This window comes from Chelmon rostratus, chromosome 3 (assembly GCF_017976325.1).
Source record: "Chelmon rostratus isolate fCheRos1 chromosome 3, fCheRos1.pri, whole genome shotgun sequence".
Classification (NCBI taxonomy): domain Eukaryota; kingdom Metazoa; phylum Chordata; class Actinopteri; order Chaetodontiformes; family Chaetodontidae; genus Chelmon; species Chelmon rostratus.
The window spans coordinates 21476418-21503987 of NC_055660.1; the positions used below are offsets into that span (position 1 = coordinate 21476418).

General features: G+C 41.7%; 1 protein-coding gene across 1 annotated transcript; it reads right to left on the bottom strand.

Moving 5' to 3' along the window:
- Nucleotides 1-21: 21 nt before the first annotated feature.
- On the bottom strand, nucleotides 22-27387 carry LOC121604111 (complement C3-like). The gene is made up of 43 exons (XM_041933520.1): nucleotides 27311-27387; nucleotides 26431-26626; nucleotides 25883-26045; nucleotides 25548-25636; nucleotides 25210-25298; nucleotides 22323-22405; nucleotides 22136-22223; nucleotides 21821-21923; nucleotides 21325-21445; nucleotides 18540-18655; nucleotides 18164-18307; nucleotides 17836-17935; nucleotides 17609-17703; nucleotides 16879-17070; nucleotides 16612-16767; nucleotides 15781-15907; nucleotides 14863-14931; nucleotides 14512-14629; nucleotides 14321-14409; nucleotides 13624-13763; nucleotides 12067-12279; nucleotides 11667-11730; nucleotides 11485-11574; nucleotides 10717-10923; nucleotides 10475-10550; nucleotides 10171-10330; nucleotides 9351-9446; nucleotides 8784-8934; nucleotides 8328-8413; nucleotides 7566-7643; nucleotides 7283-7438; nucleotides 6994-7056; nucleotides 6254-6335; nucleotides 6145-6147; nucleotides 6051-6105; nucleotides 5471-5561; nucleotides 5247-5336; nucleotides 3641-3743; nucleotides 3298-3381; nucleotides 2744-2833; nucleotides 2513-2596; nucleotides 287-431; nucleotides 22-163 (listed from the first exon to the last, which is right to left on the bottom strand). Exons 1-43 carry the CDS (start codon nucleotides 27385-27387, stop codon nucleotides 22-24), a joined length of 4764 nt encoding a protein of 1587 aa, XP_041789454.1.
- Nucleotides 27388-27570: the final 183 nt, after the last annotated feature.

Sequence of the window (27570 nt, forward strand, 5' to 3'; positions counted from 1 at the left end):
ATTTTATTTTCTTCAGTTTCATCACTGCTGACATCCAAGGACTGTGTGCTGCATGACCAGCTCTGTCATGCCCAAACAGGTATGTTTGTATTCATCAGTCTGGCACTCATCTTCTGTGGGCCAGTACTCAATCCAAGTGCTCTTACCAAGTACATACTGATACCTGTGAATAGCACATTGGTGATGTTAGTTCATTGGCCGTGGCTACAATCCATTCTACAAGCCTGATAATATACCTTCCAGCCTCACAAACACACAAAAAAACACACACACAGAGCAAACTCACAATTGGCTCTGTTCATCTTTGAGGAATTCTTTGGATGAGCCCATGATCAGGTAGGTTTTGTTTGTTCTCAGATCTAAAGACTCCCTGCAGTACGGATAATTGAGGAACGTCAACAATTTACCCGGAGAGCCAACATCATAACTTCCTGCAATAAAAATATACAGTAAGAGAAGAGAATAGTGAACATCATTAACCACACAACAGGTTTTATACAGGAGCATTACTGTTCGTATGCACATTTTAGGCTCTTGGCTGTCTTTTTGACATATTTTAAACCTGGTAAAAGCTGCTAAATATTGGATGCTCAGCTCATTCTAAATCAGCAACACCACCAACCGGGAGGAAACTACGCATATGGCCACCGAACCTGTTTACTGGAGGTTGACTCATCACAGCAAGCTCACCTTTTTGGGCCTGTGCGGGTAAATTTTACTCCCTGTCGCTCCACCAGTGTGTGATATGACTAGTATACTTTCTGCTGTGGGCTCCCAATGAGAAGCCCTCACATGTAAGTTTTGCCCAGTTTCGCTGCCTGATTACCACACCAAAGACTATAACATACTCTTGTCACAACTCCTTTTAGTGGCCACATCTCTCTCTCTTTCCTCAGCAACCACCACTGGACCCTCGAAATTATGCTGAACCGGATGGAAGAACATCCATCCTGCATCAGATCAAAGATGATGAACGGTTCCTTGACTTGTTGGTCACCGTGGGCTCTGCTGTCACCTCCTGAAGAGCTGGAAGCCTGGATGTGACTGTCCCTTGTCTGGTGGTCAATGCTGCCCAGGTCGCTGGCAGCAGGGAGCTAGTCCCATGGCCAGGGTCAGCTCAATCCAAACCCATCCTCCTCAAGTCCTCAGCTGACCACAAACTGAGGGGATGAGGGGATGCAGTGACCTGTGGGTCGCTGCATCCCCTCATCCCCTCAGTCCCCCAGAGTCAGACTGCAGTGTATTGCCACCTCCACTCTCCACGACTGTGTCCAAAACGTCCGTCTCTCCTGCTGACCATCGCTCTGAACAGCATGTCCCCTCTCCACGACCCAGCTCCATCCAGTTCACCTCTCTACCTGTCACCAGATCACCTGTTCAGGCCTGTGAGAGCTACCTCTTTACAGTCCAGCTGCAAACAGAATCTGTCCAACTCCTAAGATGGTTTCTCCCATTGCCAGAAACATCAACCCAAAGCAGCCGTCTCCACACTCTTCCTTCTCTCATCCTTGTTGACAGTTGGAGATTCCATTATTAGAAATGTCTGTTTCATTAACATGGTCACACATTGTCATCCCCTGACATCCTGCTCCCAGGACTCCTGGCTTCCCTCTTGTCATCAATGACAAAAACACTGCCGTCACCTGTCTGACCTGATAAAAGCCACCTTTATTTGCTCTCGTCTCCTGTCCCATCCCCTCGCTAGACCAAGGACCTGCAGGCTCCAGACAACGCACAGCTTTATGTTCCATGCAAAACCTCCAACGCCAGTTGTTCAGCTTCCCTTACAGCTTGCATAACCAGCTGTCCCAGAACTTCTTTCAACTTCACAGATAACTGAGAGATACTCCTGTTTGGCCCTCTCAGTTCCAGAGTGCACAAACCAAATAGTCTCGCCTCCCTGTCAGCCAGCGTCAAACTGGTTGCAAAAAACCTTGGTGTTTCATTTGAGTCTGAATTTTGCTTTAATGCTCAATCTTGCTCTCAGTACCGGTGAAACATTTCTAAAACAAGATCCCTCTTATCTAGTCAACATCTCAATAGGGTTGTTAATGCCCTCATCAAACGCCTTTACTCCTGTCTCAGCCGAAGCTCACTACATTCCAGCCTGCAGCTGGTGCAGAATGCAGCCACTAGACTTTTTACTGGTATTTGAACACATCCCTCTGGTTTTAGCTGCACTTTACTGTCTACCAGTCATATTTAGAATTTTATTTTATTTTTTATACTCTTCTTTTCTCTCTGATATGGCTCTACTGGTTGTTACTACATTTGGTTGGTGACTAAGGGTAACAGGGCTTTTGCTATCAATGCCTCCAGACTCTTGAATAGCCTGCCTGAGGGTCTCAAGTTGCTGTTGCAACACAACTACATGTGGAGCATTAAATTGTTTCTGACATACTCCCAGAGGTGTCACATACAACTGGGAAATGATTTTTCTGCCTGTCTAGAAACACCACAGGGAAAAATGTATGGAAAATGGACATAAAGAAAAGAAGAGATGAATACACACCCTCCTTTATGACTTCCACTATCCGTGCTGTGTAAATGTCAGTGGACAAGCCGCCTGTAAATCTTTCCAGTCTGACTTTGCACACTGACAAGAGACAAGTTGCAGATTAGTTCACTTGCTTTCTTTCTCACCTTTTATTCACTCTATTTCTCTCAGACACACACACGCACACGGACACGCACACACACTCACACTTAGTCACTCATGTGCCATTGAAACACATACTCTTACCAAAATCTACTTTGCTAGTCGGTGTGATCTCACAGGACTTAGCAGTGCGCTCATCATTGCTAATGTCCTTTCCCTGCATAGAACAGCTTTCTGGAAATACAAAGCAGGCTCAAAGTAAATACACAACTGGAGACTCGAATGAGCACATGAACATGTCTGTACATATGTGTGTGTAGCTGTTGTCACATGTTACATGTTTATTGGGTGTTCCTATCTTTTGTTCACTGTTTTATAAAACTTCAGATTACTCAACTGCTCCTGTCCAATCAGCAGCGCCTGACCCAAACACTCAAGGCCCAACCTGTGTCCAAAAGCACTGCTTAAAAACATAATGTTGCTCAGTTTGTTCATCCAGTGGCAGCTGATAATAACCATTTATTTATTAGCTCTTTATATTATTACAGCCACTGTATGTGGCTGTCATTATTTAGAGCTGGATGAAGCATTTTGTTATTGTTTGCCATAAACTGCTAATCCTACTAATTCTAGTGTTCGCCTATACTGATTTTTCAAGGTCAAATCTAACAAATTTATGTTTCAGTAATCTTGTTTACCTTTAGCACATGTGCAATCATTATTTATACAGAGCCTCTGCAGCCCTCTTCTCTCTGGATGGTAGAACCTCACACACTGTGACTCTGCAACATTTGAAAAATATTTTGTATGGAGTGGTTACAGCATCACAGTACATCAGCAAATGTACATTACAGTACAGTACAGTACTCGCAATATTTTGCGGGATTGCATCATGCCCTCGGACAAATCAGCCTGCTACATCTTGTGACAAGTAGCACATTTCAAAAACGGAGGAAGGCTTGACAAACTTATCTACTGTGAACTTCCCTCCAGGCATGAGGATTTGTTGATTTATGTCTCTCTGAGGTCTCGGAGACTCACGTTCATAGTATTCATAGACAGATACAGCAGCTGGTCGTAAGACGCCCACTTTCAGCCACTGATGGATCCTAAAAGTGATCTCCTCTGGTCGGGTGTGAGAAACCTGCAGAGAGACGTCCAACAAGGGTACAGTATGTGTGTGTGAGAGAGAGAAACACAAGTTGATTTCAGCTGTTGTTTGGCCATGAAATACACATACACAGTAGCAACTCAGGGAGTTGGGGACTAAGGGAGAACTATGGGTTGAACCCAGATGCAAACACACGGGGCGTAGATTCTAAATAAAAAAATGTATTTAACACAAGACACGAAAACCCCAGACAACCAAAACTCAGGGGACTAATGAGACACAAGGGTAACAGAGTTCACACAACAACGACGCAACACAGGGAATGACAACACATGAACACAAGACACAACGGAGCTAGGGACAAGACTTATAAATAACTATTAATGAATAAAATAACGAACAGAAAACGCTCCCAAAGGAGGAAAACAAAGGCTATGAAAACGGAACTGACCAACTGAAAGAACTGGATATGAAAAACTAACAACTCAAAATACACTCCTAGAAAACGGAGAAACAAGAATCTAAATAACAAAAGTAATCAAACAGAAACTCACTCTTAACAAGGAGAACAATTGGGCTATGCTATAAACTGTGAAAGGAAAACAGAACCTAGGTTATTAAAGTTACAAACAGAAAAACACTCACAAAAGGACTATGGCATGGAATCTCAAAACAGTAAGGGAAACGCAGAGAACACTAAGGACGGTGGAACACTAACATAAAACAAGGCATGGACATGAACAAAGACAAGAACAAGACAAGAAACAAATTTACTGGGACGATGGCATACAAAAGACAAAGACAAACCAAGGAGGCAATCACATAAATCATGGCGCCGACATGAACAACGAAAACACAACAAAGAACATATGGCTATGGCTATGACTATGGCTATGTCTATGGCTATGACTATGGCAAGGTGACGAAGACAGCAAGGTAGCACAGACAACGACCCAAAAAAGACAGGGGGGAAGACACAGACTTATATACACAAAGAGGGATCACTGATGACACACAGGTGGAAACAATCAGACAATCACAGGGACGGAAAACACAGGAAGTAAAGTAACCCAAAGACACATAACATGAACCTTGAAAATAAAACAGGATGTGACAAAAACCAGGCAAAGACAACACACAAGGGGAAACTTAACAAAAAAAACAGCGTGCATGGCACGGGTCATGACATAGCAGACCTGACTGCTGTTAGGTTACAGGGTAGAGTGTAGTTCCACTGAAAACCGCTGAAGTCAGGATGTTGTTTTTGGAAAACCACATTGATGCTGAATTTTTTGAATGCCATTTTTGAAGTTGTGAGCCCCACAAACGAAACTGTGTGCACTGATAATTCCAGGTTCTGTACATTTTGGGAGAGATAGCACTGGAAGTATCTACTGGCTCATCATATAACTGGGGGGCACCACTGGGCATGCATAAAGAATCAGTGTAACGTCAATGTTCTTGTCAATGAAACTTATGTGATTTCAATATATATATAACGAGAGAGAAAAGGGGTTAGAGGGAAGAATCTCTTACTTTGTCCAAGTAAATAATGAGCGAACTTCTCTCTGACAGGGCTGTGTTCATGTCATATTTTGCAATGGTGCGGGCAGGTCCTCTGGACTGCTACACTCACGCAAACACACACACACACACACACACACACACAGTTTTAAAGTCAGTCTTATTAGTAAGTACAATTAAAAGATTGTGTCATTCTGTGAGTTTTTATGTTTGTGTGCACATAACTATGCTCTTACTAAGTCCAGGTCATGTGTGTTAACAGTGAAGCCAGTTAACAAGCCAACATCCAAGATTGTCATAGTTGCATCACGCTCCTCGTCCTTAAACCTGCACAAAGAACGGACAGAATAATTATTAATAAGCTTAGAAGAAGTTCATTCATCCTTACTTAATCATTTATTTAGATTGCTGCATTACTCCAGCTCCAGGCCTCCCTCTCTCTCAGCTTTATGAGCCGGTCAAGCTCTGTAACCCCACTAAGTATTTTATATACATGTATGTAGACACATATACACACACACTATAATATTTGTAAAAAATATATATTATATATATTTTTTATATTTTCAGAATTTCCATCTTACATCATCTAGAAAATGTAGTGCTGCCCAATAAGGTGAGAAACAATGTATTATGAACAATAATATTCCTGTATGGCTCATGGCATCACTACTTTCTTGAAATAATGTTGCACAGTGGTGTCTTATCAGCACGGTCAAAAACAAACAACAGATTTGAGAGAAATGAAATAATGGAAGTGATGATGGCTCTAAAAAGCCAGAGTGACAGTTATCAGTGTGACATGGTTGCACTTACAAAACCTCAATTTTCAGCTTGTATGTCTCCTTATCCTCTTCGTCACCCAGTTGCTCTGCAAGAGCAAAACATTTGACGAGCATTTAGTTTATACGTGCTTGTCAGAAAAAAGACAAATAAGCACATAACCAAACCACACAAATGCAAGCAAGAGAATGGCCGTTATAATAAAACCACCTCAAAAGACAGAAAGGACAAGTTACCTGGGAGGAGCTGCACTGACAAGTTAAACCTCTGGCAGTCACTTTCCTTTTCTTTAGGCAGAGCGTAAAACAGCGACACCATCTGTCACATAGATGAAAGTGCATCTTAAGCCGTGAAGATAAATTCAAAATCTAATTTTGGTCAAATGTATTACTTCTCCTCAAGGGGAGTTCAATCTGGAGCGACTTGGTTGTTGGTACCTGAAAATGTTTCACCTCTTCACTTCTCACCTGAGTTCTGACTAATGTACAAAATGTACCTTCCCAACACCACTGCAATTGGAAACGCCCACCCTTGGCTCCATTATTAAAAAACCTGTTCAATCATCTATCCAATTGATGTTGTACACCAAATCTAGGTTGATTATATATGAAGTCTTTTAGCACTATTAAAGACAGCAAGTCCCAGTCAGGCTGGCCATCGGGAGCACTGGGAGAAATCTTGAGCAACCCATTATACACAAACAAGGGCGAGAGAGAAGCATCTTTGGCTCAACCCCCACAATTTCTGCAAGGTCAAAGACCTGAGGGGAGCTTTCTCTGCATTTTCATGACTGAACTTTTTAACTGGTTAAAATGGGAGACCAGCACCAGCACTGCATAATTCGGCACGACACAAAGACATTTTGTGTAAGTAATTTCCATTACAATAATGACAAACGTTGTGGGATCATTGCATAAAGGATACAATGATACACAACAGATAATAAAACATCATTCAAAAAATGTGTTGTACTCACTGTGACCGTTGCTTCTCCACTTCCTGTGGCAGTCACGCTTACATTCTGGTTTATGGTACTGATCTGTTGACATTAAAAAATGCACGCATGAAAACAAACACATACAAAGGTAAGAAGCTCGGTTGGAATCATCACAAGGAATATGAGATCCTTAAGACTTGGTTTTAAGACTTAGGTTAGAAATAGGTTGAGGTCAGGTTTAGGGCTATGGATAAGGGTTTCGTTGTGATGGTGAAGGCTAGGCTGCAACTGTGTGTGTGTGTGTGTGTGTGTATGTGTGTGTTCTCACTTTAGATATTCTTGTGGTGTAGTGGTTGTCCCTGTTGAAGTTGTACTTGTCAGGCCTTGACCTGCCTGGCAACATTACGTCCACATTCAGATCATACTCTGGTTCTTCAGCATTGGTCCAGTACTCCGCTACAGCCTGGTACACCATCAGGGTAGCCTGGAGAGAGAGAAGTAATCAATGCCCCGAGCCCATATTACCTACAAACATCGAGTAAAACAGCACAAAAAAGCATTAATATAGTCAGACACATAAATGCATCCAGACAGAGAGAGTGGTGTGTTACCTGAACAGATCCATAGCCTCCGCCCACCTTCTGCTGTCGACTGAGCCATCTGACAACAGGTCTGGCATCTTCAAAGGCCTTTATCAACAGAAGGCAAGAAAAGTTTAAAGTCTCTGCCAGTCTCAGCTTATTTTCTTTTCAAAATCACTTTGAATGCAGAAGTTCTGTTTCAAAATTGCCTGAAGCTTTCCAAAGATGTCAAAGATCTTTAGATATCTGAGTGTATTTTGTGGTCTAAAAAGTTCTTGGTATCGTATTATTAACATAGTGACAAATATTTGAGGTTATTGAACAATAGATTAAAAAAAAGGTACATAATCACATAAAGCAGAATTTTTGCTTAATATGTTAATACAGCCTCGGAGGCCATGTTCAGTCCCGATCTGGACAAACTGTAGTCTGCTTACTGTAGTTTAAGAAGGTGAAGCTGTGTCTGCATGTTAATAAAGTTTGAAGTAGTTTTTGGTGATGACTGAAATGCTTTATTAATATCTGATTAATTTCCACAAAAAACACAACACAAATTATACATTTTTTTAGCAGCAATTAATGGAATTCCATTAAATTTGCTAGAGATGTTTAAGGTCCCTTGGGGATGAATTCTCATGACTTTTAGTCTAGGACCATCATCAGGTCAAAATTGTATCTGGCATTTATGTATGCCAATAAACCTGCAAAAATAATGACATTCCCATCAGTCTCAGCTGCACGATGTGTCGATTGCAAAGCATGGTTAAACACACCTCAGTGATACATGCTCACCTTGACCCTGACCAGAGCAAGAAGAGCATAAGCTGTGGCCTCCAGTGTGTAAACATGTCCTTTAGGTACCTGCCAGTGGGACAACTCTGAGGAAGACACATGCACGCACACACACATACACATCCTGTTTCCATTTGGGTAAGTTACATAGACTTCCATTCATTCAAGTCTTCACCCCAATATTCAATGATATAAATTATGGGGACTTGGTGTTATGGCCTCACAATGTGACTGTGTAAACAGATTTATGTCCCCACAACATCAGTAATACATGGCCGCACACACTTGTGACAAGCTTCATTGACAATCATGTCCCAAAACCCTCTTGTATGTTCATGTCTGTCTATTTTTGTAAGTAATTTGGACTCCAAATGACAGAAAGCACAATGACACACCTACAAAGTAAACACACAGTAGATCTTTTTTCTGATCATGTTTAGGAATATGAGAGGAAACCTGGGTAGACAAACTTGAAGAGGATCTCCTGGTTCAGTTTGTATTCATTGGCCAGGGCGTATGATGTCATTGCAACAGCATATGGGTTGGTGAGGCGGGGCAGACGCGTCTCCAGGTAGGCCACTGCTTTGTCTATGCTGCCTGAAAGACTCTAGATAAAAAGAAAAGACACCCAATGGAAAGAGATAACCATATCCACACTGCTCAGCACAAAAGGTGTTTGGATTATCCAGAGTTTTAGGGACACTGTAAGAGCTGTTGCTGTTAAAGTGTCAAGTCACAATTTAAATTGACTCTGAGTCATTATTAAGTGTTGAAATGATGTTTTAACCTGCTGAATGGTGAACAGCTTTCAGAAGTTTTCAGTCCATTTCCTTGCACACAATTATTTATACTTGGTAGTTCTTCTAAGTCCTGATTGTTCCTTCTCTTATACTCCCCTGTGGTTTACTGTATCAGGAACACTGACAAGTGAGCTTTTTTTCAAAAGCAACAGGGAGATATCAGTAAAGGATGAAATTAAGAGATGGTGAAAGAGAGAACAATGTATGGAGGTGAGGTACTCACATTAACAGTTTCAGCACATATCCTTCGTGACTCCTGCATAACTATGAGGCAGAACGCCGTCATGGAGGCATCTGAATCAACGCCTTGCACATCACCCTACACATGCACACACACATGTGAAAAGGTGTATTTTTTTATTGTTTTTGTGTCACCAACATGTTCTCAATACTGAGTCGTCACATATGGATGCTTGGTCAGTAGCCCTGTGCTTCAAAACATGACACTCTGAGTACCTTTCCAGTGTCAGTTTTGCACGCGCAGGGCTGAGCAGTCAAGTTAGCAATTATAAATATGCAACATCCGATTACACTTTCAAAGTAAAACTTAATGATTACAATAATAAACATGCAGTTAATGCTGTGAAACAGTTGCATTTTGGTTAGGTTTAGGCGCCAAAAATACTTGGTTTGGTGTAGGAAAAGATCATGGTTTGGGTTTATATACGTAAGTTAGCTACACATGTTAGTTAATGACATAAAGTTGACTATCAGGTCCCAAAATAACATTACTTACAAAATAATTCAATATTCATGTTTGAGTTCACATGAGATACAAACCCCAGACTCCTGGGTGAGAGTCCTGTACGTGACCCATTTATCCACCAAAACTCCTGCATGTGTGGACTTTTCTCACTCTTTACACTACATCAGTCTACTACCCTGCATGTTGAAAAATGGGTTAACTAAAGGGGTACCGAGTGCCTTTAAAAGTGACACTGAGGGGTCCAGACCAAGCATCCGTGTGTGATGAGTTTGGAGTGAGAGCGTGTTGGTGTAGCACCAGGTTTAACAACTGCTGTTACTGATATCAGTGCACGCACCATCGCCTCTGCATGATACAATCTTCCAACTTCTCTAAACATGCCGTCAGACTGCTGTGTGTTGAGAATCAGAAACTTGACAGCGTCACAGATGACATTGTTTGACACTGGCACCAGATTGATGGCCATGGCAAACACCTTGACAACATAGGCCGTCAGCCTTCGAAAGGAGAGATGGCGTAACTACTTTACATTTGTTTTACAGTACTTATTAATTTGTACATAACATACATCCAACAGGTTAATGTTGTAAAAGAAGTGTAATACATTTATGTTTGAGTTTATGGATGCTTGGTTGCCTCACCAGGTGCTACTTGGACGATTGGCAAACACACCAAAAGACCCATCGCTTTTACGGTAGGCGAGCTGGTGCTGATAGCCTGAACAGAAGAAAAACACACAAGTGACTGCCATTGAACTCGGGTGAATCTTGTCCATTGGAGGCCAGTTTGAGGAGTCTCATTAAATATTAAATCTCATTCAATTGTTCTCCTCAGTAAAAAAAAAAAAAAAAAAATTGTACCTGTACCAACAAATGCAGCCTACCAAATTTGATGTATTGGAGTGCTTCGTTACGTTTATGTAAGCCCACTGTTTCCCACTGGTTGGTTTTGTCCAAATATATGGTTGCAATGACAGTGAGGGCCATGTGGATCATGGTCGTCTCTCCAGAGCCTGCGGGCTTGAAGATCAGCGAACCCATAAAGTTCCCACCAATAATGGTTTCCGCTAGCGCACTTATCTGCTCTTTTCCTGTGTGGACATAGATAAAGGACCCCACAAGGTGGTCACTTGCAATTACAGTACATTAATAACAACTACCAATGCAAAAGGAGAAGAAGTACACTATCACATAACATTCCCAATAACAACATAATAGCCCTTATTAACATACCAAAGTTAGTGGTAGCACAAGTGCAGGGCAATGCTGTTGTCCATTTCTTTGCATTTGCGCCCGATGGGCTGATGTGTGTGGGGTGACAGATTTTTATGAATCTGGGGCTCATTTTGCCTTGTGTATTCAAATGATCAGGCAACCTCTTTTTGTAAATGTAAAAACGATAAAGAATAATACATTTCTTCAACAGCAGGAAACAAACATATCGAGCAAAAACAGTCTTGCAGCAGGATCAGCTTCAAAGATTGATTATCCTGTGTTGGCCGATGACATTGTTCATTATGTTAGCTGAACTTGCTAATTAATGATGCCATATTGCCGATAAATTCCTCTGGTTGAAACTGCAACCTGCCCTGTCTGGCTACATGATAGGATTAGAGTTTCCAGTTTCAGGAAAATATGTCTCTTGATCTCACCTGTCACAAAGATTTGTGTGCTCGTAGGTGTGTTTGGAACCAAAATATCCAGAGGAATTTCACTGTTGATAATTTCCTGTTGTTTACCATCTGAAGGAAGAGACAGTTGGCAAATTAGCAGATTAGCAAAAAAGAAAAATATGATTTTTTGCTTTTTGCAGCTGTTTCAATAGGAAACTTACCTACACCTTTAATCGTTGGGTCTAGTGTTATTGTCCTTAAGGATTTTGTCAGTACACCTTCAGGCTGGAAAAGCAGATGTTAATAAACACATCAGGTACTAATGGACAAAATGGGAGCTTGCTAATTAAAATGCTTTTCAATATTCCAGATTGTGTTTCCATTTTGTGTGAAAACCTGATATACACAAAAAATTGAGATAAGAATTAAACATTATGTATGTCACACCATCAACCCAGTGTTGTTGCAACTGGCTTAAAGTGGCCACACGTACATGCAAATCAGAAAGAAATAAAAAGTGTTTAGTGTAAAGTTTAAATCTTGAACAATTCAATTATATAGACTGAATGTTTTACTGCAATAAGAGAAGAGTTCAGAGAGTGCAGAGTGTGTTTCTCTTACCACCACCCGCAGAGTCTTCATAATACCATCACTGAGATATGAGTCATTAACAGCTGCTTTGACCTCAATGCGATGTTGTCCTTCTTTCATGGGGATGATGATGAAGGGTACAGATTCTGCAGTTTGGGGCCAAACTTTGATATTCTGACGATAGTTCCCAAGCGTAGAAGCTGCACTGCAGATATGCTCCACCTCTATCAGATCCACACGGACCTGAAACGGGTAAAGATGGAGAGGTGGAAAAAGAAAGTGACTGACATTTAGCTGTTGACATATTAAATGAAAAATCTGAATAAAAGAAGAGAGAAAATTATGGAATGCAGGTGTTTCCAGGACACGTGGGGGGCCTCAAACCAATTTAACACCTATAGAGATTTTGGGCTGATGCGTTAGACAGGACAACCACCTTCATCAAAACGCACAAACAACCTGTAGCTCAAGGATCTAAATGGTCAGTTTGCTGTAGGTCAGTAATGACCATGCCTGTTTCCAAAAAGAAATGTCCTCAAGATGAAACTGTCATCATTGAGACTTGTTATATTGACAGCTGAATTGTCTTATGGGTGCTATGACAATGGGATCCAAATTCTGGGATTAACTGAAGAATGCAGCCAATACATCAAGTGTTCTTCTCTCATGTACAATACATCATTTATCATTCACAATAAAGATAAAACAGGGTAATGCTTTGTCAAATTCAGGATTGTGACGAGAATAACCATGTATGCAATTAAAGCATTCTGGGGAGTTAGATGCACATCTGGTTAGCTGTGGGCTCATCAGCTGGGGACCACTGTTCAGAGATGCTTCACCCCTCATCCCAGGATACCTCCTGGTGGCAGGGCAGTGAACAGGGATGTCTCCCTGGCTTGTTGTTGGGAACCATTGCCATTTGAGAATAAAGGAGTTGGCTTTGGCTTGCACCCTGCTCACTGCTGATGAGGTGACCTCACCCAGCTTTCAGAGGCCATATCACCCTTGGGTTCAGGGTAAAGTGATAACTTCACACCTTGTACTTTCCAGGTAACTGGCTTGAGTCAGTCTCGGTCAGGCCTAGTGATAGCTGCTGAAGAATGGCCTTCTCCAGCTCCATGTATGAGTGGCTGAATGTACACTGCCTTCCCAAACTAGGGATGGGCTGGTCCATGATGCGGGGATGTTTTCTCAACCAGTGCTGAAGATGGCCCTATCTTTCTGGTACCCTCTCTAAAATGAAAGACTCCTTGCCCAGGTGTTCAGCTCATCCAGACCCACCAAGAGCCTGCACGTCAATGGTGTTTTTAAAAGCACGCATGTGATGTCGTCCATATAGCTCCTTAGTGGGGGGAGCCTCCTGCCTACAGGCAACCAGAGCACTGCTTGCCTTTGAATGCTGCTACGAAGACGATGGGCGAGATAGAGCATCCCATTGCAGCTGCTGCCAGTTTTACAGCAGTCTCTCCAGCTTGTAAAGCCAACTGACAGTGATCCAACTGTGGTCAGCTGCACTGTGCATTTGCACATAGTGAACCTTGCCACCTGCCCTTCAACACAAGAGCTGAGCAGCCCGGAACTCACCATCATAACATCTGGGCTGTAGTTATGGAGGATAGCGTTGATTTCCAGCTGCTCTCCACGGGCAGCAGAGTGTGGCAGCCTGAGATCAATGTAGAAGTCCTTCCGGACAGTGACCTCTAATGGGTCAGCCACACAGATACCTTAAAGTCAAGAAGAAAAAAAAATTAAACAAAACAAAAGAAAAAGAACGAGAGGAAGAAGATGGCCAAGAAACATGTGAAGTGGTGAAATCAATTAACCGACTAATCCCCAAAGAGCAAAATCTTCCTCCAGAGATTTACAAATTGGAGATGATGAAAATGTTTTGATATTTCACTCTTGCAGCCTACTGAAGTTTCATGCTGCCTGCCTGAGTGAGCTGTGGAAGACTAGTCCCTAGACTCAACAAGCCATAATTTTATCCTGTGGTAATGCATGTGGTTATCAGTCATAATCCAGTATTTCACACTGCATCATATTGCCTGCATGTGTATTTAAAATAAACTGAAAGATTCATCGAACAAACAAACAAATGTTTGAGTGCTGGTTTTCGAGACTGAAATATAACAATGTAGTAAATGAGTACATTGTAGACAAGTCCTGGCATTTTGATATGTTGTGTGACAGCTGACAGTTGAGGCAGACAGGGGATGTGGTGATGGGGAGGATAAAAGGAATTTAAAGTAAAAGTGAAGTTACACAGAAATGAAAACCTCACCGTGAGTTCTGGACAGACTGATGCCAGTGAGCTGCCAGGTTGTGATTGGGTCTTGCAAAGGAAAGTTTTTCACAAATGATGTGGCGTCACTGAAACAAAGAAAAGCACTGTCAGCTTCAGTGGAGAAGAAATTCCACTAAAGCTGAAGTTTTAGAGGTGACGTGACTGTGTGCATATTTCGGTCATCTCACCAGTTCGGTGTGTCTGGAGGGCAAGCAGGCAGTTTGATTTCTGACCACAGCCAACTTTCAGGGAAATGGGTGCGAGAAACAATTTCATCTATGCCCATGTAACTGTCGTCCTCCTCACCTGAAGAGTCATTAAAAAGGTTAGCATTTTGATTGACTTCTAACTACCAGTATGAGCACGGGTAGTGACCACCCAGGGCTGCCCCAATCCCTGCCACTGATTCAGAAAATGAAGAAATGACAGGGGCACATATTTTAAAAGCCAGACATCAGCGAAACATTTGGAGAGCCCGAACTGGCATGCAGAATTTGAGTGAAGATGTGGTTTCTGTGTATTTGGGCTATGATTCTTACCCAAGATGGTTTGGACATTCACTGTAGTGCCGTCTCGTTTCCTCCTGCTGGAGGCTGGACACCTTAAATCTGCATAGTAACAATATTTAACAAAAAAATCTTTAAACTGAACTGACTACACCGAATAAGAGAAAATCTGAAGTGGTGAAAATCCCAGAAACTAGAAATTACAGCTTGGTTCAGACTACTGAGCTATCAGCCTTATGTAAAGTGCTTTCTATAGGCGAGTTTAGCACTGAACTGAAAGTAGCAGTGCGGACAACAGACAAACTGAACACACTGCTGAACTGAGGGCAGTCAGAGTCAGTACTGAATGTTGTGGTGTTTTCAAAATGTCGGACACACCTTTGCATTTCCATTTACTCAACTGCATGGTCAGTGACTACAAATCTTTGAGGTTTGGAATGTTTTGCAGCTGACTGTTAAGGAGGTTTGAGGTTTCCCACCACGCCCACGTGCCTTTTGGTCTCAGCTCTGTTCCCAGCTGCTTCCAAAAAATTATGTCCACCAAATCTGTATTCCTGGACTTGTCATCTATCTGGGTGACAGGGTTTGTGCGTCACCCTTCAAGATGAGCACCTGACTGGAGTGCTCAATGTCCTTGCCAGCCACGACCTCACAGCTAACAGGGACAACTATATTTTCTGTCTGCCAGCCTCAGCTAACTTCAGGTTGAAGTTCATTTTGTCATATGTACAAGAATCACAGTGAAGCAGTCGCTGGCCATGACATTCTCTCCAACACATGCAAGTGGAACAAAATCTAATTAGAATTCAGTTGTGTTTGCTATTTGCTTGCACTTATATTGCTCAAAGAAGCTTAAAGACAATGATGAGCCATAAACTTGAAACATACCTGTATAGAGGGAGACTAGTAAAACGAGGAAAAGAGTCAGAGTGAAGAGTGAAGTAGTGTCACCTAGTCTGTACGGAGTACTGGAAGCAGTGGACTCAAACAGCAGCCCAGCATCATAGAACACACCCATGCTGTCCTTCCCTCCACCTGCAGTGCAGCCTGTGTCGTACTTCTCTATAATGTCCCACACCTGAGCAGAGAGGAAGTTATCACACAGAAATACAGGCCAGGCTTAGTCATGCAAGTTAAACAGCAAACCAGCAGAAGTTCAAGTTATGAATAACATTTACTCTCAGTGTAACAAAGTTGTTATTGTTTGTTGGTACTTTATCAAGCATTTATCAGTAATTGTGCTTTTACTCAAGTATTTTATTACAAGGTTTGACTTTTGACACACAAGGAAAGAAAGCTACATGAATAAGACTGAGGCCACCAACATCACATTTGTTGCAGAGTCAGGTTTTACATAAAGGTCTCTTTTCCAACTTTTTTCATCAAAGTCTGTGATTTTCAAATATTACACATATCCATGGTCTGTACCCTCTTGTCATTTGCAGGGTACTGAACGCTGGAGCCAATCACAGCTCACACAGGGAGAGGGGCAGAGTAAACCTGGACAGATCAGCTTTAGACAAACACATATAGCGTGCAGATATACAACCGTTTGTTCTCACATTTTAAAGTATCAGTGAATCTAACCTGCATGTCTTTGAAATGTGGGAGGAAACCAGAGCACCTGGAGGAAAACCTACATAAAGGCAGAACATGCTGACTCCAGAAAGGCTCCATCCAGCCAACAGGCGTGACCCACATTGTAACCTCAGCCAACACATCGTAGGCTCAAATTCATCTTCTCTGAACATTTTTAACAGACAGAAAGAATAAAGAAATCACCTTTTTCTGGGTGAGGCGGTGCTTGTTGTTTATAAAATAGACACCTTTGTCAACCGCCACCAGTCCCACTGTGGCCCCTGGATCTCCAGTGACCTTCAGGCCAAACATCCTGCGAGGCTCATACGAGGGAGCGGGTCTCGTTGATTCCAGCTTCAACTAAAGGAGGAAGAACAGACTAGTATTTACTAAAGCTGCTCCATACGTAAAAAAATAAGCATTTCTTTATACGTGTATTAAGCTTTAGCAGTTTGTGTGTGGGTGTCTGACCGAGCCCATGCAGGAGTCCTTGACATCCAACCAAACAGAGTCTGACACCACGTCATTGTCATTTGTATGGTAGTAGACAATGACGCGGAACGATGGCAGCAAGTCTTTGGTAATGGGAAGCACCATGGAAATCAGTACTTGACGTTTTATCTGGTGTCGCCCATATTTCACCAGCTGACCTCTGCTCAAGATCTGGGAACACAGATTTACACATCAGTGCTGATCAAATATGAGTGTACACACTGCAAAACCCACCTAGAAAAACAAACAAACAAAAAAAACTAAGTAAGACAAATTATCTTAAATTGAGGCATGTTTTCTGTCTCTTACCATGGCAGTCTTTATTTTGTTACAGCATTTCACTTGTTTGAAGCTTTTTTCCTTAATTGTCTTAATAAGACTTACTGAGAATTTAGTACTTGGAATAAGTAAATGCTTGACACTAATGTTTGATCAGCACTGTACAAGACAAACGTAAGTGTTTTAAGTCCTGCTGCATGACTTAAGATGAGTGTGGGTCTTTCTTACTTTTTCCTAAAAATCTTTGTAAGTAAAATTTTCCTGTTCTGTTGGTAGATAATTTTGCTTGTTTTAAGTAACATTTTTCCCATTTCATGGCTTTTTTCTTGTTATTGAGAGTTGGCTTGTTGCAGTGTTACCACACTGCTAAAAAGCAACACAAACACTCAAACATGTTCACAAACGCACACATACACAAAACATCTCTCACCAGGTACGTGAGGTCATTTTGTTTGTTTTCCTGCCTGTTGAGGCTGAGCCTGATTATCAGATTTTCCCCTAATGTTACTTCACTCATAGTCACACCTGTAATAACAAGATTCCACAGTTAGCACTACTTCGGGACTGAGGGAGGTCTTGTTCATAGCCGGAAGTCAGCGCTGGCACCACCGTCACCGTTGACTTCATCCTCTGATTTTATTTCAGGATGCTCCTCACCTATGTGGATGTAATTGTTGCTTGTCGTGGTGTGTGGGAGAGCTACCATTGTGGCTGATGCCTGTCTTTCACTTGAAATGTGAGGGTCACTCGTCCTTGCCTGCAATTAAATTCACACGGTTCAGCATACACACATGTCATATAGAGTTACAAAGGCTGGCCTAGCTTAGCTTTAAAAAATGAAATTGACTTATAAGGCAGTTTGCATACAGTAGAATTGCCATACTGTTGTAATTGCATTCATCTGCCAAAAAATGTGTCATAACTTGACATGAAAATCAAACAATGCTAAAAACATACTATAATAGACATACTGTAATAGACATACGATAATAGTCAGTGCTTCACTGCTTTCTGTATTGATGCTAAGCCTCGCTATGCCATTGGCTGTGGTGAGGCCCTGCATCTTGCCCGGATCCACCACAACTGCAACACCTTGTGCCGGAGTGCCGTCCGGATTCACAACTTCAACCTGCCTTCAGAGACACAAACAGCTGATATATCAGAAATGATCTAATTAATTTTATTCTGTCTTCATATAATGTGTTTAAGAACAATCTAATACTATTATGGATGGATAGAAGATTACAGTAAAGTTCAATATATCATACTGATACTCGTGAGGAAATAGTCTTTTTTTTTCAGTAAGTTTTTTTAACCTTACTGTCATTTTATATAAATGTAAAGTTATATAACTGCTTTACCGCAACATCAAAGGGCATTCTTAGTTTGTAATATTTGGCCGTTTTCTTGAAGTGGATGGTGTACGGTGATGTGACAATCTGGATACCTCTCAGTTCTGCCTCCACCATTTCACCACCTGTTGTGAAAAATGAACACCACAAATCACACACATGTATTCAAAAATCATTCTGTCCTCTCCTGAGCTCCACAAATAAAACCAGTCCCACAAAAGGCTCAGTACTAAAACACAACTTTTATATTGATCCAACCAGAAAAAGTCGGCACAGCAGGGTCATAGCTAAATTACATAATAAACAAAATCTGTGATGGTAATGGTAACACTCACATTACTACAACCCTTATTCCCCCCAAAATTGGAACGCTGTATCTATATGTAATCCTTTCGACCTGTATTCAGTTGAATAGAGAACAAAGTCAAGATATTTAATGCTCAGACAGATAAAATTGATGGTTTTTTGTAAATATACACTCATTCTGAAAATTCAGAATTGTTGGGACAGGGGCATAATTACCACTGTGTTACACCGCAACGCTCAGTAAAGCGTTGAGGACATTCATTGTTGAAATTCTGAAAGGGAAATTCTTTCCCATTCTTGCTTGATATACGACTTCAGGCAATCAGCAATCTGGGGTCTCTGCTGTTGCATTTTGTGCTTCAAAATGTGGCACATATTTTCAATGGGAGACAGATTTCAGACAGTCTTTGAAGCCACACTGTTGTAACATGTGCAGAATGTGGCTTGGCACAAAAAAACATGTGTGTACTGTTGGGATCTGCGAGGAGCAGCTTTGTCTATTCGCAGATATTAAGCCATTAATAGTTATTAAACTATAGTATGTACTATAGATAGTTATTAAAACCGTTGTTAACCGTTATTAAAAACTGTATTCACATCAGTACGATTATTAATAAGAATTAATGACGGGGCACGAGAGGGCTTTTAACTTGAAATGCCAGTGTTTAAAATGATTCGGTGAACAGTGAGGAGCTGAACCCAAGCACTGACCCTTACAACCAGCTGGAGTGTGTGTGAATGTGTGTGTGGATGCCTGTAAAGACAGCAGCTTAAAACGAAGCAAAAAGAGATCTTAACTGCTGCAGGAAGACACCATAACTGCATCTTCATCCCACAGGAACCTGCCACGTGTTCTCGGCTCTCGTCTTGTAACTGATAAAGTGCAGCTTACCGGCTTTACCACAGTGGCAGAACAACAGTGCCAGGCGGCACAAGATACACAATCAACTTGCTAAGCCACAGAAACAAGCAGCCAGCACAATGACTGAGGTATCTCAAACAGCTGCAACAGCACTCTTTCACAACAATACAATAAAGCTTATACAACAATGAAGCTTGCAGTTACACTATCATTAACCTATCTCTGCCCAGAAAATAGCCTCTCACTTGCGATCACTGTGGGAGAAATGTGTTTTTAACGCCACATTGTGTTGCTTCTTCGGCAGTTTAACGGCAGGCTGGTCCTCATAGGCAGCAGAGAAAACAGCTGAGAGTCGACTTCAATGAAAGACAGAGGGGCGTAGAAATGATGCCTCTTTTTCTTGAAGAAAACACTTAATCCTTGTCTTCCTCCTGCAGGTAAAGTGAAATGGCAGAATACGCAAACTGCCAGTGTATTTCAGGATCCAACTGCCCAGTGAATACAAACAGTCAATCTCTCGTCCAGTGAGTTAAAGGACTGTTGCCTGGGCTGCTTAAAGTTCTGTTTGATTTGGAACAATACACTTCCTGTCGCAACTTCACGTCGCAGTGGAAAGGCGAGGTGTGGCGTGGAGTCTTACATCCTTGATGACATCATGGCCAGGCTGTGGGGATTCCACTGAGTTTGTGAATACATCTTACCATCATTCATTTGTTTTAGCTGGTATACAATGGTCCTATGTTATGGTATCACAAAATACAAAAGGGATCCTCCACTCTGGAGTCTTATTTCCTCTATTTTATTTTCCTCCGACTGGACAGAAGTAGGCTGGACAGTGGAACAGCCTTAGGTCCAAACCGACACTGATTGGTCGGGCTGGTATGGCTAGGTAATGATCCACTGCACTTAATCCAGTTCCTATACTTCCCTTTACAATGCAGATGAGCGTACTTCTGGTTAATATTTACTGCATCAATGAGGAATGAGTGTTTCTCTAGATCAACACGAAATGATCGTTCGAAGTTGAACTCATATTTGGACTGTCTGTTTTGATGGCACTTGTGAGCTTTTGATTTTACTATTCATCTGTTTGCTATTTAATGTTTAATTAAAAAAAGAAAAGAGGAGTGCCGCGCTGGTAAGCTCATCATTCCGTATAAATTCGCACAGCTCTGAGCTCAGTTCATCTACCGCTGGGTGTCCTGTCCTGTACCCACCTCCCTGCAGAGCTGGCTGAAGTGTCTGATGAAGTTGACCACAGTGATTTTGATGCAACAGCCTCCCTATGCAGCATGCAGCTGATGGCTAGCATCATTGGATTGTGCTTCTTGGCCTGAGTCACCACGTCACTCTCGTGTTCAGTCATGGCAGTTGTAGGAAATTGCAATGCAATTATTACTTTATTCACTACAATGCGATATTTCAGTTTGTCTTTTTGCAAATAATTCTAAAATTCTTTTCTGGCTTTGTCATTGTGGGATATGGAGACTGGATAGATGGAAAAAAAAATGAAAATGAATCTAAACCAGTTTCAGTTCAAGGCTGCAACAAAACAAAATGTGAAAAATATAAAGGGGTCTGAATACTTTCTGAATGCATTTTACATACAGACGGCCTCGTTCTTACCGCTCTCCGTCAGCACACTGACGGCTACAAATATGAAATCCCCCACCAGTTCCAAGATGTTTCCGAAGGTCTGTGTGACGTGCTGTCTCCGCAGTGTGACCACTCCATTACCCCGCGCAATCTAATAGGACATAATGTAGAAATGCACCTTAAAATACAGTCAATAAACAGTTGAAGGGTCCTTTTTCTGAAAGTGTAAACTATTCTTTTCACCTGGACATCGGCCATTAATCTATTGTTCAGGTGAATCGAATCATGAAATACTGAAATATTGGAACTGCTGACTGTGGAAAACAGTAAAATCCCAGAAAGTTTTTAGAGTTTTGGAGATGTTTTTAACACGGTTGTGGCCAAACTGTCTTTCTTTCAGTTCGTGTTTGCAAGAGAAAGAGAGTGCAATAGGTAAAAGTCAGACATATACTGTACAATACAGACTGACAAATCAATTAGCAGACTCACAGACAGAGACGCATAAAAAAAATAAGCATGTGCTCACCGGCACTCTCTGCAGAGAACTTGGAAAGCTCTTCTTTTGACCGTCGTGTATGACCCCAAATAACACAAAAGCCATCCCATCCACCTCTTCACCAAATAGATATCTAAGATCACAAGAGAGGGACATGTTTAAGGCCACAATGACGTAAAAAAAGGACAATCAAAAATATGGTGGTCAAAATGTAGCAACAATAAATGACTAACTGACTAGAAGAACACCAACCCAGTCCCTCAGCAACACTCTTTACTTTCTCATCTAAGCAATTGACCGATCCAACCTGATCTCGTGGGCCACAAAACAAAAACCTTCCCATACGTAGCTTTGATGCTGACGGTGAGCTCTTTACTGTCCACATAGAAGAAGGAGCTGGTTGGCGTCAGCTTCACCTCAAAACTGGGCAGCACTAAAAAATTAAACAAGCTTTTTTGTTAGTCCGATCAGTTAAAACATAAGTCAATGTTGCACAAGTTTTGAATAACAGTGCAGATAATGAGGGACTCACTGTATTCTTTGACCTCGAACTCTGCAGAGAAGCTCTCATGTGGGTTGCTGTGGAACTTCGCCACCACCTTCCATACTCCAGGACTGCGCGCACACACACAAGAAGACATATTTCATTAATCAAGTAAATAATTTAAGTATTCATAACATTTAGAGGGTCCAGGTAACAGGAATCAGACTGAATGAAGTCATTTCAATCTTAGACAAATTGAGATACACAAGAATGAGCAGCTGCAAAGCACTTGTCTGTATTGTCCAGTACCAGTAACTACAGAAACACTCACGTTTAAAAGAAAACGTTTAAAGTTTCCAGTTTGGCTTTTAAACTGTGCAATAGATTTATTTTATGTTGTTTTAGGCTGTTTATTTAGTTCATAGCTCACTTGGACCTTTTTGCATTCAACAGAAAGAAGTCGCTCAGACAGCCAAAATTTAAGCTACAAGCAGCAAAAAGTGGGCATCAGGCTTCACAAAGCTGAGCAAAGTCACTTCAGCTAGGTTAATTCTTTTTAAAGAAAGAGTGAGACCAATTGCACACTTGCTTTATCTCACCAAGCCTGCAGCATTTCAGTAATTGTACACACAAAGTGCCATTCCCCCCTTTTTATCAGATTTATACAAAACCTGATAAGTACATTGAAGACCTAGTGTGGGACGTCTACTCCAGTGTGTGATCAGGATTGGTTTAAAACAGCTTAGTTATGGCCTACTTCCTTTGCAAGATGTTTTGATTGAGATTGAATTCCCAGTAGAATTGTGTATCTCTGTCCCTCAAGGCTGCATACCAAATTCAATGTTGATAGGGTCGAAATCCAAAAAAGTTCATTCACATTACTGTTTTTCACATTATGCATGTCAGCATCGTGCATAGTGCACGGTGCGTTGTCCGAGAGGCTTTTTTGTAGAACATATTGCAGATGTGTGTCAGATTTCAAATCAATCAGTCTAAGTTTATACTTTTTGGGCTGTAAATTGTGAAAAATTGTAATTGAACTGCTGTGGCACAAAAATGACAAAAATAAACTGGCACAAACACAATGGGGTCCTACCACTTTTGAGTTTGAATCAGAATGAAATGGCATAAGCACAATGGGGTTTTACCCCTCTGGGGCTTTGAAACAGAGGAGGGTGGTCCATAGAGGCAGAGAAAGTTGCTCCTCCTCTATTTTTGAGATGCAAGAGGGAGATCAAAACAGCAGTGTGTGTGAAGTGGTGGTGGGGGACAGAGGAGGACGGGCTCGTGCTGTCTTCCTTAAAGTGGGATCTCTCACATTTTATTCTCTCCCATTATATATATCATATTCTATTCATTTTTTTCCATGGTAATCTGCTATTAACCAGAACATGTAAAATGATGCTCCAACAGAAGCATGTCCTCCTTAACTAGTCAGCAAACAGAATACAATATTGACATTGCATTGGTCCAGTGATAATTTCCAAATTCTTCAATTCTCTACCACTGTATTGTATGAATGTGAGAAATTGGCATCAAGCAATAAATTCATACCATAGCATATTTGAAAATAAATATTTGAAAGTACTCAGGATGAGAGCTGCAGCCAGTTGCTGGTAAACAGGCTGCAATCAGGCGAAAAGAGGAAGGTCATCAGTAGGAGTGGGGTTACTGGCTTGAGCCAAAGTTCCTCCACCCCCGTCCCTCGTATGCAATTCTAAGCCAAACTGTGTTGGAAACAGTTGTTACCCTTGTTATCTTTAGTGACACTGATGCTCCTGTGCTGCTCTTTCTCTCTGGAAATCACAGTGAGCAGATCCTGTTCTATCTCATCTCTTCTCCTAATGCTAATTCTCGGTCAGCCCTGGTTAAGACTGTATAATCCCTACATTGACTGGTCCTCCAGCAAAGTTGTAAACTGGAGCTCCTTTTGCCTTTCCTCATGCTTGCAATAAGCTCTTCCCCCAACTGTCACTCCAACCTTCCCTGAATCCACAGAGATGCCCACTATCCCCCCTGAAAATTATGACCTTTGGGAAGTTTTCAGTAAACAAGGAGCTGTCTGCCTGCCTCCACACCGCCCTCATGACTGTGCCGTAGAGTTACTAACCGGGCTAGCCTGACCTTCCAGTCGGCTGTATAACTTCCATGGAGAAGTGCATCAATGACTCCCTTGCTGATGGTATCATTTAGCCATCCTCTTCCCCGGTTGCTTCTTTGTTTGTGTCCACGAAGGATCATTCTCTGCACCAGTGCATTGACTACTGTGGATAAATCAATATTACTGTGCAAAGCAAGCATCCTTTGCCTCTGACCAACTCAGCTTTTGAGCGCCTTCATGGAGCCATAGTTTTCAGTATGTACATACTCATGCTACATTGAATAACTGCTACTTTCCTCGCTATAACACCAACTGAAGATGCAGAAGGCGTTGTTGTGGTCTAATTATTTCGCTTTGCACTGCTTTGAGGGTGAATATCCGAAGATGTCAGCCAGCCTTTATTGCTTTTCGAAGACTGGACACAACAACAGGCATCACAGCAGCTAGTGGAACCCACCCACAGGCAGAAGATTCATAACACACTAATTTTTTGCTTTCTCTTTTATAATTGCAGATTTGGTGCTTTTTGTTTTCCCTTTTTAAATCAGATTGATTTAAAAAGGCTTCTAGTGACATGTTACACACTCAGGAGTGTCGTGGTCCATCTCGAGCCTGCAGTAAATACATTTGTTTTTGCATTTTTTACATGCGTCCTTTGTGAATGTAATAGGATTATATTGTATATTTGTTCCTTATGGAAGACAGGGATAAAACAGAGATAAGTAGCCAGCTAGTGTAAAATAACATGATGCCATGAATTGGATTTCCTCCTATCCTTCCCCAGTTTTATGAGTCACCGACTGCCACTGCTTTGAACCCTAATAAAATGCTCACCTGACAGTTTCACCAAGGTGGTAATCTCCAGCGTGGATCCCTGAATTCAGAGAGACTGGACCAAGTGGTAAAACTATGCCATCGGGGGTCTAAAAATAACAATATTGAACAACCGTTTACAGTGAACTATGCCAGTTTACAAATGAGTAAACTGATGCCATCATTTTGTCTACAATCCATGAACCTGGTCAACGTGTAAAATTTCTGTCTTTCCCCTGTAGGGAGAGGCTTTGTTCAATGTGCAGCTCAACCGCCAGAGGGAGAATTTATTTTTAGCAAGAGTAACTATAGACTGTACTATATTGAATTCTGTGTTTATCAAAGATAAAATGCAATACCACAATCTCAATGGCAATAGTGGCATCAGTTTCAGCATCCCCCTCTGCAGGCTCCATTCGTGGCGTCACTGCAAGCATCCTGTAATGAACTGACATAAATAGAGAATGTGGTTCATTTTGCTGGTGAAAGCTGAAGGAAAGTATCACTTTTGAGTCTATTTAAGTATGACTGTTTAATAAATTTTGAACTTTATAATTTATAAGGGGTTCATTTTACAATAACGTACAGTTCAATTATTCATGGTAACTACCACGCCTACCATCTACCGTCTTATGTAGAGACATCCTCACAGAGGAAGCTGTGTTTCTCAACACTGATGCAGTATTGAACTCACCTTTGCTGTTGGGGGTGTAAATGCTTTTGTCAGTCTGGATGAAGATGTACCCGAACTGGAGGGACACCAAGACAACTTTCTCCAGCAGTCGGTCGGGGAACTGAGCTTGCAGGTACACATACTGCTTAATGTTGGGATCCTTGTTGAATTCAGCAGCGGGGATCTGAAACCAGTATGCAGAGGCACAAGCAGTGCACTAGAAATAACACGAGCCCCAGTAAATAAGTCTAAATGTCTCTAGATAGAACTAATGGTGAACACTGGAGTAGTAAACCTCTGGAAAAAGAGGTTTCCTCTATTTGGCTGCAGACACACCGCAGTGGAGACATGAATCGTTATACTCTCGTCCATCCTTTTTGGATGGATTTTATTTGGCACTATCTTTAAGTTTAGCTACAATTACATACTTCTATGTTAACTGTACTGAATAAATTTGATAGATGTCTTATTTTCATATATCTTCCTCACCTCATGGTTCAAGCTAACAAGGAACTAGCTAACGTGTCAAATAACATAATGTACGTATACAGGAACAGTCTTTCATTTACCGTTATCTGAGCAAACTCCTGGAAGTGTTTTGCACTGGTGAGGGTCACAGATGTGGATGTCAGCCTTCTGACTTTGGTTGGATGGCTCACCACACTGATTTCCACCCCAATGTCCCCTCCTGTGCAGTCTTGACACTCCACAAAGATGTTTTCTGCTGTTCCTACCCGCAACAAGTTGGGGGCAGACAACACCTGCCTGAAGGCAGCATCCAGAGAGAAAGACGGAGGATATTCAGCAGACACAGTGCAGAAAGAAGCACATGCTGTTCAATATGTACTGACAAACACAGCCTTTCATATTATATGCATTTTAGGCACTATAAACCACACACATAATAATGAAGGGTATTAAGGCTTAATCCAGATTTAAAACCACTGCCTTAGAGCCTGTGTGCCAACGTTTCAGTACTTCACACACAATGAGTGATCTAGTGATTATCTTGATCACCATCCAGCATTGGATCAGTGCACATTTCATCATCGCTCCAGATCTGTTTGTTCGGTTTACATCACTGTGCAAACTCTGATCAACATTCAGGCCACCTTACTGGATTCATTTCAAGGGACACATTACCTTGACCCATATAACACAAACTGCAAACTGGACTACAGCTCCTCATTATTTAAGGCAGGTGGAATACAGCTGAGTTAAACAAATACTTGTATCCAGATACTCTCTAAATTGTTACATTTGATTGTTTGAATTGATTATGAGTGCAAAGAACCCCCATATGGTTATTGATCCCATTACAGTTCAGCCAATAACAGTTTGAATATCAGGAAGCTGAACAAAGAGACAAAGTGTATAGTTTTAGCCCTGTTTTCGGTGGATTAATCCAAACTCAGGGAGAACGTGTAAAGGTAAGGCTGGTCTACTTACAACGGCGCTCCATTAGCCAGAGAAGTGAGGGAGGCAAAGGCCAGAGAGGCCACCAGCCACAGCAGAGTCCTGCTCATCCTCCTACCTGGTCCTGATCTGCTGTCAGTGTAGATGTCGCTCTGCAGCACCGTCCTTCCTCCTCCTGCGCCTCCTCTTGCCCTGGCTACCGTCTGCCCCGTCCTCCTGCCAAAGGGTTTCTGTACACATGTGTAAGCAAAAACACACCAACACGTGATTTCCCAGTAGCAAAAGATAAACAG

Coding starts and splice junctions, on each gene's coding strand:
- LOC121604111 (XM_041933520.1), bottom strand. CDS start 27,387: ATGAGCAGGACTCTGCTGTGGCTGGTGGCCTCTCTGGCCTTTGCCTCC. Junction 25,299..25,547: donor CTATTGCCATTGAGATTGTG/GTATTGCATTTT, acceptor TGTTATTTTTAG/ACCCCCGATGGCATAGTTTT. Junction 11,575..11,666: donor CCCAACGATTAAAGGTGTAG/GTAAGTTTCCTA, acceptor CTCTTCCTTCAG/ATGGTAAACAACAGGAAATT.